This window comes from Larimichthys crocea, unplaced genomic scaffold (genome assembly GCF_000972845.2).
Source record: "Larimichthys crocea isolate SSNF unplaced genomic scaffold, L_crocea_2.0 scaffold107, whole genome shotgun sequence".
In the NCBI taxonomy this organism is placed as follows: domain Eukaryota; kingdom Metazoa; phylum Chordata; class Actinopteri; family Sciaenidae; genus Larimichthys; species Larimichthys crocea.
This window is the reverse complement of record NW_020851475.1, coordinates 165233-177571: the sequence shown is the minus strand read 5'-3', so window position 1 is coordinate 177571 and position 12339 is coordinate 165233. Positions and strand designations below refer to the sequence as shown.

The 12339-nt window shown below is 46.0% G+C and overlaps 1 protein-coding gene across 3 annotated transcripts in view; it reads right to left on the bottom strand.

The window, feature by feature from the left end:
- Positions 1-12339, bottom strand: part of LOC104938055 (neural-cadherin) — an 89718-nt gene that overhangs the window by 24471 nt on the left and 52908 nt on the right. For all 3 annotated transcript variants that reach the window (XM_027275370.1, XM_027275371.1, XM_027275372.1), the window contains exons 12-16: positions 11636-11803; positions 4405-4654; positions 3194-3321; positions 2927-3113; positions 2583-2726 (exon numbers count right to left, since the gene is read on the bottom strand). In XM_027275370.1, coding sequence (XP_027131171.1) covers positions 2583-2726; positions 2927-3113; positions 3194-3321; positions 4405-4654; positions 11636-11803 — 877 coding nt within the window. The remainder of the gene's footprint in view (positions 1-2582; positions 2727-2926; positions 3114-3193; positions 3322-4404; positions 4655-11635; positions 11804-12339) is intronic.

Genomic DNA, 12339 nt, shown 5'->3' with positions numbered 1-12339 from the left:
CTCCATAAAATATGATCCAGTTTCACCAGAATCAGTGAAATAGTTGCTGCTGTGTGACTTAGTGCCGTAAAGCGTTACGTACTTCTCCCGACCCGGAGCCCAAAGTTACATAGTGTGAGAACAGACGTACGAATGACAGAGACACCGTTCACCTGATCACAGGTCAGTGTGGATCAACAGTCTCTAAACTGAGACTTCAGATTATTAACGACCTTCACAGCTCAGTCAGTGATCATCATCATCATCATCATCATCATCATCATCATCATCATCAGCTTCTCTGCACAGTAACATCACCGCTCATATTACACGAGCATCACACTCATTCACCCCCATTATCACTCAACCTCACTGCAGCAGTGTGTGTGTGTGTGTGTGTGTGTGTGTGTGTGTGTGTGTTAAACCCCGCGGCGACACTAAACACAAACATCGAACTCAGCGGAATTAAAGAAACAGCCTCCTGATCTCGTTACCAGACGCACTGAGTTCGGCAAATTTTCCACTCGGAGGACCAAAAACTCAACGGGTGACAAAAGCTGCTGCGCCTAATCAGCTTTAAAACGGGTGGAGGCGGGCGAGGAGATGTAATGTAAACCCACCGCCGACACACACACACACACACACACACACACACACACACACACACACACCCTTGATTATTCCAATAAACACCAAATGCAGCTGAAATAAACGCAGTAAAGTGTGTGTGTCCTGTAATCGTGTTTGCTTGACCTCCGGTTTATATCCGGACAGAAGGTCGCCTCTGCTTCAACACCTGTCAGCTTCACGTAACACACACACACACACACACACACACACACACACACACAGCTGCAGTCAAGGTGACGGTGCTGCAGCCGGAGGATAAAACCTTCAGTTGAGTTTACAGCTCATCAAACCTCAGATCCTTTAACTCTTTCAGGAGTTTGATTCGTTCACCTTCAGACACACACACACACACGCACACACACACGCACGCACACACACGCACACACGCGCGCGCACACGCACACGCACACACTGTATGTCTTACATCAGTCACATACAGATTATTACAAACTCTACTCTTCACGAGTAGTCTCCGTGACGTTCCCGCAGACTGTCTAAAACCTGGACGTAGTCTCTGTGACGTCCCCGCAGACTGTCTAAAACCTGGACGTAGTCTCCGCGACGTCCCCGCAGACTGTCTAAAACCAAATCTGTTTATGAAGTCTGACCTGTGCTGCCTTGTTTTGGCGTTACACGTCACCAAACTCGTGAGGTTTAAAATTCTGCTTTGCTTTGTATTTCTGGTGTTTCCGGTTCATCAGCTGCTGGTTTTTATTTCTCTAACGTGCGCTTGTTGTTGGAAGTGTCTGGATTTAGTCTTTATTCCCTTCAGATGGATCCCTGCGAGGTTCACGAAGACGCTGAACACGGGATTAAGAAATGCTAAGATAGCAAACTGCTGATGATTCACTCCCAAACGTTGACGCTTTATCCCCGGTCTGTGTCTCGTCAGGGACTCCCCGTGGTAATTAACAAACACCCCTCGACAAACCACTGGAAGGGGGGTCCAGAGACGAGAAGGAGAACCATCATCTGAGTCTAAAGCTCCTTAAAGCTTCCTCACAGGCAGGTCGATGGCAGATTAACTAAAACATAAGACCTGATCCCTGCTGAGTCAGCAGAAATCATCACAGACATTATCTGTGATTGAACAATGTTACACATTCATGTAAAACTGAACAAGATCCACGTTACAACTACCAAGAACAGCGTTTATATTAATGAGCCACATTAATCTGTCTGTAATTTTACAAAAAATATCAGGTTACAAAGTCTGAATGTGAATATAAATACATGTGTATAAATTTCTCGGCTCTAAGAACAAAAATGAGAAATAATAGTTTGTCTGTACTGTAAAAAATGTTGCAGTTAAATTGACTTTGCGTGTTGTTTTACAGTGTAGTTGTATTAGGAATGAGAAGCAGACGTCTGGAGCTTCATGACTCATTCCATGTGTCCCAATCATAAACTCTGTGTGGACTCGCACAAAGCTGAAGGCTTCACTAACGAGATGTGAAAATCTAAAATCTGATCAAGCTTTGGAGAAACGAGTCAAGACGAGCGATGACGGGAAGTTTGTGGATCTCCTGAGGGAGTCCGAACCAATCTGGAATCTGAAGCCGAGAGCGAAGGAGTGAATGAGCGCGGAGAAGAAATAAAGAAAGAAAGAAAAGACGTCACCCGACTTTCATTCAGTCAGTAAAGAAAACCCCCGAGGCCGAGAGAGAGAGAGAGACAGAGAGAGACAGAGAGAGACAGAGAGACAGAGAGAGACAGAGACAGAGACAGAGAGACAGAGAGAGAGAGACAGAGACAGACAGAGAGAGTTGTTTTGTTTTTTTCAGATTTTTTTGCCTCCTGATGCTTATTGGTTTAGAGCTGAGGAGGAAGAGGAGCGAGGGACAAACAAACAAAGAAACAAACATCAAAACTGTCGACCTCAAGGGAGCAACAGCACTCACTAACGAGCTGTGACAGAAAGAACAGAGAAGAGAAGGAGAGGAGAGAAGGAGAGAATGAATTCCTCGGCTCACCTTCGTCTTCGTCGTTGGCGGTGACAGTGATGAGGACGAAGCCGACCTCCTCGTCTTCCTCCACGCTCACCTCGTAGACCGGCCGGGCGAACGCCGGGGCGTTGTCGTTGACGTCTGTGATGAAGATCCTGACGTAGGCCGTGTCTGAGGAAAGGAACAGTCACACCGTCACCTCCTAAACTGTGGATCAGTTTCTGTATTTGAACATTAAAACACAAAATGACGTTTCTAAATTAAGATTTGTTTGTTTAATTTGAAGACGTGAACGTGTTTGTAGTTAAAACCATTTGGTTTTAAATAAGGCCGCTGCCCTGTGTGGCTATGACACTGCTTCTGTCTGTTACCGGTGTTGGGTTGTCCCTGCTGGCCTGGTCTGGCCGACTCGGAGCCGTCCTGCGACTGGACCTCGATCAGGTACGAGGCTTTCTGCTCGCGGTCGAAGGAAGCTCGAGTGACGATGACGCCGCTGCGCGAGTCAATGTTGAAGAACTGAGAATCTCCACTCTCGTCCTTCAGGATCACATAGTGGATCTGAAGAAGGAGGAGAGAGAAGCTGAAGCAGAAGAAGAAGAAGCTGACAGATAATCAGTGCACCTGCAGATGTTCCTCACCATCCCATGCAGTCCAGAGTCCAGGTCTGTGGCCGACACCTGAGCCACCGACGTGCCGATCTCTGCTCCTTCAGGCACCGTGGCCTCGTAGGTGGACGACAGGAAGAAAGGAACATTGTCGTTCACGTCTGAAAGAAGAAAGAAGAGTGATGAAATCATCTCCTTTTTCTTCTAAATTTATCGTATTTGTTGTTTTGTCGTTGCAGGATTTGGCAGAAGGAAACATTGAGTCTGTCACGTCCATGAAAGCTGATTAAACCGGATTAAAAACTGACGGGGAGAAAGGAAGACACAAGCAAAACGAAGAGACAGAAGCAGAGACAGGAAAGTTTGTGAATATCATCAGCAGACGTCCATCACAAAGTGAAGCTGGACCGCGCCTCCCCCTCGCTAATGAGAACTGAGTTATTAGTGAGGAATTATCCTCCAAACACCGTGAAGAGTCCACAAAGCAGCTTGTCAGCTCACTTTCAAGCTCCGCTAAGCCAATTACAGCGTCCGATGTGGGTTTGTTCAAAGCCAATCAAAGTCAGGAAGTGTTTCCTCTCGTTCCTTCTCTCCGCCCGCCTACAGCCGCTGATTGGGAAATGAGTCACTGTTAAAACGAGGCGGCGTGGAGCTCGAGCTCACCGGTCGCTGCCGCTTTCTTTTTTTATTTCTCATGCCAGAGACCACCAGAGATATGAACTACACTTCATTATTCTTTCCCGTCATATTCTTCATCATGTTCCAGCAGTGTGGCTCATTATAGACTGTCAGTCGTTCCCTGATCGCGTCTTTCCCTCGGCTGGTCGGCGCTGAGCGAGGAGCGTTAACGTGCTGCTGATTTAAAGAGAGATCTGCTTTCAAATTAGAAATGCAACGAAGAGAAAAATGTTAATTAGACCAATTCTACATGCTGGCTTGGTCACGCATCTGATTCACTAATTTACTCACTCACTTATTAACTCATTTATAATATTAACATTACATAATACACAGAGCGCCACTGCATGGATCAAAAGAGTCACTTTTATTAGTTTGTGACAGCAATTACCAAAACCTGTAACGATGGGAACGACATTAATTCTGCAGATTGAAAATATAATATACGTGCTGTCATGTACAGACAGCCGACACTGTGAAGCTCTTCTGTTCTGCAACAAATCCTCAAACCGCCCTTTAAAAAACTCTTTTCTATCTATTAACACATCGTCCTTCCTCCATCTTACCCGTCACGTTGACGTAGACGGTGGTAAACGATGCGAGTGGCACGGCGGCGACGTTCTGGACTCGCACTCGTAGCGCGAAGAAGCGCGTCGTCTCGTAGTCGAGGTTCTCGGCCACCAGGATGGACGCAGAGCTGTCCGCCCGGTTCGGCTTGACGTAGAACCGCACCGGCATGTTGGTCTCTGGCACCTGACCCTCCTCCAGGTTGTAGGTGACCCGGGGATCGCCGAGTGGAGACGTCGCCTTGATGGTCTGAAGGGAGAGAGACAGGCAGAGGTCGGTTAGCACATAGGTCAACATTAGCCTAATGTGACAGACCATCCTGGACTCAGCTCAGCAAAGCGAGGTGTTGGTCACTCAGCCGTGGAAAACACAACCCTTCCCTGGTGAGGCTGGTGTGTGTTAAGGAAGGACACGAGCCTCAAACACACACACACACACACACACACACACACACACACACACACACACACACACAGATTTTCTTACAACCCCACACAAAGAACATCAACACAGCAGAAGCAGAGGCCTTTTTAGGCGACGCAGCGTCTCCTCCTCTGCGGCTCCGTCTCCATAGAAGGACTCCGGCGCTGAAACGATGCATTCTTTTCATGCTGTTGTGTATCTTACTGTCATATTTCCAGTCAGTGTTTTGGTTTTTATGGATCTGGGACACGTTAAAGCTGTTATGATGATGAACAACCAACAGCTGTGTGACGCCGTCGCGCACCAGGACAGAGTTCTTCTTCTTTTTCTTCTGTGGTTTGGTTCTTCTTCTTTGGCTAATAATGAGATGTGCTGTTTCAGAGAAATGTTGATGAATCTGTTTGAAGGATTAAAGATTCAAGCTGCTGCGATGACCTGAGACGTTCAGCTGAAGCTAACGTGTACGAGACAGAGGTGGGACCAGTCATTGTTTTACAAATCACAGATTTAAAAGTCCTGAGTCAGTTTGCAAGAAGAGACTAGTCCAGAATCAAGTCTCTAGTCAAGACTTACAAGTCTCATGTCATAAACTTTGAGTTCCAAGTCCTAAACAAGTCATAATGTGCTCTTCACTAAATGTGATTTTTATTAAAGAGGACATGTTATTGTTTTTCAGGTTCACATTTTGTATGATTATGAGTTTATTCGAACAGATTTACATGTTCTAATGTTCAGAAAACTATAAATATTTCTCTAGTGCTGTTCGTCTGTTCGACGCTGGATCTAATTATGGAGCTGATTTGTCGTCTTGTTTTTGGGTGAACATCAAAGTACGAGTACTGGAGCAGCCCTGACTCCTGCAGGCACAATGCAGGGGGCGAGACACCCACATGACACCCTCGAAAAGTCAGGATGTAAACTAACGAACATCATTAAACCAGAGAAAAGATCCAAGACCTCACAGAGAAAAAGACAAGTTGTTTATGTTTTATGTTTTCTGGTAAATTCATATACAGTGGTCCCTCGTTTATCGCAGGGGATACGTTCTAAAAATAACCCGCAATAAACGAAATCCGCAAAGTACGTTTTACAATTATTATACATGTTTTAAGGCCGTAAAACCCCCAACTACACACTTTTATACACCTTTTTACACGCATCTTGTACAGTACTCCCTTAGTTAATCAGGACGCAGAACACAATGCACGTTCATACTGTACAGCACGCTGTAAAAAAAAAGCATGCAAATTACACTAAAAAAAATCTGGGAAACAGCGAGTCCGCGAAAAGTGAACCGCGTTATAGCGAGGGACGACTGTATTCTGAAGGTTGTATGAAACCAGGAGACATAATCACACATATTACATCTGATTACATCAGAACGTTTTATATTATAGCATCATTTCATGTTGCATCACGTCGTCTTGTATCGGTCTTCACCAAGTAGAGGGACTGTCTATCGTCTATAGGTTTCCCACATAGATTGCTTATATTTTTTATCATTTATCATTCATTTTTTATCAACTTGCGCTCGACTCGCCAAGACCACACGGGAGCAGGAAGATGGAGTGCAACTAAAAATGTGAAAAACAAACTAAAAGTCCTCAGAGTTCAGTAAGTGCAGCATCATTTGACCTTTTCACCAGCGCCAACCGAGACCTGGTCAAGGACATTCCAAAGTCTGGAAGCAGAGGGACACTGTTAGCCTCGCTATATAAAAAAAACACCTTCCAACAACTCTAAACATTGTCGGTGTTTCCATCAGAGGTAACATGCCTTGAGTGAGAAACGCTGTCTGCCACTTCAAACACCAAAATCCTCTCAGCCCTCTCGCAGTGACCAGAGCAGCTCGAACGCCACTCAGCATGTTAGGAAGACAACACACGAACACACAGGGATTCAGAGACACACTAACGTTAAAGTCCATCCATCCCTTTTCTAACACTAACCAGGGCTGGGTCATGGGGACAACGGACCACGTGAGGTAATCAGATGTCCCTCCCCCGAGAAATGTCTTTGAGTTTTCCAGAAGTGCTCCCAAACCAAATGAGATATAAAATCTCTCCTGCATGTTCGGGGGTCTTCCACCAGTGGAACGTGTCCAAAAGGCACTACAGAGGCATTACCATCAGATGAATCACCTCAACCGGTGACAGAACCCTGGCAAAGGTTTTCCCGGGGCCGCACACCTTCACCTTTTTAAAACAGGAACCATTACCAGTCCCTGACCACCATGCGACTTCTACACCCTGTCGCTGAGAAGCTTCTTATCTACCTACTTATACTGTGTGATGGTGCGTCCACATGCAAAGTCCTCAAACAACCTTTTAAATAATTGTCTTCACAAGGTGTATTATCTAATAAAGACACTCCTTCCCTCATCTCATCATCTCACCTGTCAGGTTAACAAAGATGGTGGTAAACAATACAAACGTCACAGCGACAATGTCCTGGACTTGTATTCTTAGCACGTAGTCCAGGTTCTCAGCCACCGTGAGGAGCTCCTAACTACCTCTGAGACTTCTGTCTGGGGTGACCCAAGTCTGGTTTTCGAGAACTTCATTGAAGCCAAGTCCTTCTTGACCTAAACTCCTTTCACACATGGTTCAACAAAGACTGATAGACCATCTTCATCACTGGTGAGCAAGGCAACACAAACTTCCTTGACGGCAACGAAAAGCTAGAACTTTCTTTGCCAGAACTTCCTTGAGGTCAACTGAAACCCAAACTCATTTCAAGTATAACCAAGACTGGTAGATCTCCTTCTTCACCGTTGGTGTCCACAAGTTGTTTTACACAACCAAAGCAATGCAGTTGACAGCAATTTAAATTCTTTTAATGGTGACATTTAATATTATTTTGAGTGAAGCAGTGTTTGATGATCTACGCTCGCACAAAACCACAAATTTTATCAGTTATGTTACCAACATTGGCCCATCCCAGATCCCCTACCTTGACTACCTAATGATGGGATTCTGGACAGCATGCGAACCCTCAAACAACCCTTTAAAACAAACACACTCCTTCACTTTCACTTTGTGGTGAACAAATCAAGGTTTTACTTTCTGGTTTGCCAAAACTTCCTTGTGCCAAAGTCTTTCTCCACTTCCAAACCTAGTTCAACTAAGCCTCCTTCTTCCTTGACGGCAACCGAAAGACCTTTGCTAGAACTTTCCTTGCTAGAACTTTCCTGAGGTCAACTGAAACCCAAACTCCTTTCACAGACGGTTCAACCTGCAGGTTATCAGTTTGCTGCCAGTTGCAACGACCTTTCCACAACCGAATTATTACAGTTTCAGATATTGTTTCTTGATATATGTTGATGTATAATCCCTTAAAATGGTAAGAGTAATGTTTACTCTACATATGACAGTCGCCAGTTAACAGGTGTGGAGTCGTGTCAGGACACATTGCGGAGCGAGGATCTGCCTCGCAGCAGACCGAGGCAGCAGAGCGTACGCAATCAGCGCTAATGAGAGATCATCTCATTAGACATCAGTGCAGTGTGCTGAAGCTAAGCTGATCAGTGTCTGGCATCTTCTCCCACACAGATTAACGCCCGTGGAGATATCACAGCAGATCGTTCTCAGCTGGTGTCGGCTGGTGCTGAGCGCGATTCAGCAGCTGGAGTACAGATCATCCCGTCAGCTTCAGATTCAAACAGTTAGCAGTCGGCTGGAGAGCACTGCGTTTGACTCTTAGCCAGATTCTGTCTAAAACCTGGACGTAGTCTCTGTGACGTCCCCGCAGACTGTCTAAAACCTGGACGTAGTCTCCGTGACGTCCACGCAGACTGTCTGAAACTGGACGTAGTCTCTGTGACGTCCCTGCAGACTGTCTGAAACCTGGACGTAGTCTCTGTGATGTCCACGCAGACTGTCTAAAACCTGGACGTAGTCTCCGTGCATCCCCACAGATTGTCTAAAACCTGGACGTAGTGTCCGTGACGTCCCCGCAGACTGTCTAAAACCTGGACGTAGTGTCCGTGACGTCCCTGCAGATTGTCTCAGGGATTTAGTCAGAAGTATTACATCTCGTGACACCAGTTGCACTAAAATGTGTGAGCTGAAAACATGTTTGATAAATGTAATTAACATGTAACACTTTCAAATCAAAAGCTTTGTATTCCTCCTCCTCCTCCTCCTCCTCCTCCTCCTCCTCCTTTTCCTCCACTGTGTTAATTGCACTGAGGAGGGACTGTTGTTTTAAATTTAGCAGCGTTAACAGGGTTGTTAATCACATTGTTAACAAGGTAAGGAGGTGGGAGCTGCTGTGTCTCGTGTTATAATCGCCTCATCATCAGCTGACTTCCTCTCTCTGATGATGCTGCCGACTGTCTCTGATTGTTTGGTGAGATGTAAAAACATAAATTGTGAATTTAAAGTAATAAATAACTTTTCTAACAAGTCATAAATTGTGAATTTAAAGTAATAAATAACTTTTCTAACAAGTCACGGTAACTACATGTACAGGATCATGGCACAGTCTGCTGCTCTCGTTCATCACGTTTGTCCTTTGCAGAGTCAGATGAGCTTCCATCACCTGATCAGTAACAACAGCAAAGAAGAGGCTTAAAGTCTTAACTTGGTCTTCACCCCTCAAAGTCTTGGTCTTGTCTTGGTCTTGATTCTCTTGTCTTGGTCTTGTCTTGGTCTCGTTTTGGTCTTGATACTCTTGTCTTGGTCTTGTCTTAGTCTTGATACTCTTGTCTTGGTCTTGTCTTGGTCTTGTCGTGGTCTTGTCTTGGTCTTGATACTCTTGTCTTGGTCTTGTCTTGGTCTTGTTTTGGTCTTGATACTCTTGTCTTGGTCTTGTCTGGGTCTTGTCTTAGTCTTGATACTCTTGTCTTGGTCTTGTCTTGGTCTTGTCTTGATACTCTTGTCTTGGTCTTGTCTTGGTCTCGTCTTGGTCTTGATACTCTTGTCTTGGTCTTGTCTTGGTCTTGATACTCTTGTCTTGGTCTTGTCTTGGTCTTGTTTTGGTCTCGTCTTGGTCTTGATACTCTTGTCTTGGTCTTGTCTTGGTCTTGATACTCTTGTCTTGGTCTTGTCTTGGTCTTGATACTCTTGTCTTGGTCTTGATACTCTTGTCTAGGTTTTGTCTTAGTCTTGTCTTGGTCTTGATACTCTTGTCTTGGTCTTGTCTTGGTCTTGATACTCTTGTCTTGGTCTTATCTTGGTCTTGATACTCTTGTCTTGGTCTTATCTTGGTCTTGATACTCTTGTCTTGGTCTTGTCTTGGTCCTGTCTTGGTCTTGATACTCTTGTCTTGGTCTTATCTTGGTCTTGATACTCTTGTCTTGGTCTTTTCTTGGTCTTGATACTCTTGTCTTGGTCTTGTCTTGGTCTTGATACTCTTGTCTTGGTCACTGAAGGAAAACCTTATCATCAGTCTTTTTTTACTGGTGATGCTGTCTCTTCACACCTCCTCCTCCTCCACCTCCTCCTCCGTCACACCGCCTCTGTCAGGTTAAACACAGTAATTAAACGTCTGTTTCTTTGTTGGAGGTGATGAGAGTCCGTTGTGGTGTAATTATCTCTCTCTCCTGTCAGTCATCTCTGACAGGTGTAGCTGTGGGCAGGATGACCTCCATCATCATCATCAGTCAGTCTTTACAGATGATGATGTGAGGTCGGGGGAGCAGGAGGAGGAGGAGGAGGAGGAGGAGGAAGGATTAAACACACCACAGGTACACACTTAAACACACACAGGCCCTACAACTGTTTGAAAACTGACTAACCTCCATGAAATCGAGCAGCTGGAGGGTGAAAACTCCTCCACCCTCTAAACCAGCGGCTTAGCAAAAGACAGCAAATTAGGATGGAGGGATCAAAAGAGGAAGAAATCACCGGAGGTGTGCTGGATGGAGTGAGTCAGGTGAGACGGACCCGAGGCGGGTTTGTTGTTTGCTCGGCAGAAAATGTTTGGAAGCGCTCGGCTAAACGTGCTGACGCCGAGAGAGGAGGAGGAGGAGGAGGAGGAGAAGAAAGAGAGTTTCTGTCCTCAGGCGCTCCACACAGATGTGAAGGAGGATGTAAACGAGAGGAACGTCCTGCAGGACGACGACTGGCTTCAAATATTCCTCCTTTTTTCTTCTGCTCTCGCTCGTCACGTTTGTCCTCTGCAGAGTCAGACAAGCTTCCATCAGCTGATCAGAGGAGGCGGGAAGTCTTAACTTGGTCTAAACCCTCAAAGTCTTGGTCTTGTCTTGGTGGGACGTCACAGAGACTCCGTTCAGGTTTTAGACAGTCTGCGGGGACGTCACGGAGACTACGTCCAGGTTTTAGACATTATGTTAAGACGTCACAGAGACTACGTCCAGGTTTTAGACAGTCTGCGGGGACGTCACAGAGACTACGTCCAAGGTTTTGGACAGTCTGCGGGTACGTCACGGAGACTACGTCCAGGTTTTAGACAGTCTGCGGGGACGTCACGGAGACTACGTCCAGGTTTTAGACAGTCTGCGGGGACGTCACGGAGACTACGTCCAGGTTTTAGACAGTCTGCGGGGACGTCACGGAGACTATGTCCAGGTTTTAGACAGTCTGTAGGACTTCACGGAGACTACGTCCAGGTTTTAGACAGTCTGTGGGGACGTCACAGAGACTACGTCCAGGTTTTAGACAGTCTGGTTTTAGACTCTATACAATCAGACCTTAATGTTGCAGCCAGCAGAGTCGCCCCCTTCTGGCCGTTAGAAATAATGCAGGTTTAAGACACTTCATTGACCCTGAAGCTCCGTCCTCTGATCAAATACTGTCTCTGGGTGTTGTCTCATTGATATTAGTACCAACACGTAATACTCACGACGATCTTGGCGTCCCGTACTGTGTTCTCCGGCACGGTCACCCAGTACTCAGGCTGCTCCCAGAGCGGCGGCTGGTTGTGGACGTTTGTGATGATAACGGTCAGCTCCACGGAGCTGCTGCGGTTCCCCCCATCGGACGCCACGATCTGCTGGTTGATCCTGGACGTCTGCGGAGGAATCAGAGCAAGTCACATACACATAAAATACATCAAAATGGCTGCTCGGGCGGGGACGGTGCCAAAAAGAGCGGGAAAAAAAGAGCGGGAAAATAAGGGCGGGAAAATTTAACATGGGCGCTTCTGGGCGGAATTTTCGGAGCTAGAGTGAGTCACATGACCGCTAGAGTAAAGAGGTAGAGGAAAAATCTGTCCCAAAAATCATATTTAAACTGCTCCCAGCGGCACAAATGTCACTCTACAGAAATAATTTCAACATCGAAATGTAGGAAAACATGTGCCGCTCGCTCACATTAAACTGCTGAAGCGGTCAGACTTATAGTTTTGGCTCTAAAAGCTCAGATGTGTCAGGATCACCCACGACAGCCCCATCTACTCCCATGTTAACTGGGAGCAGAAATTTCTAGCGGAGCAGTTCTTTTCCGGTCTCCAGACGTCACATTTTTTAACTTTAGCCACTCAAATGTGGCACAGACGTGCTCAGCAAGATGAGGATGCTGTCGGTCGCTTTGGCTGTTTGTTACGAC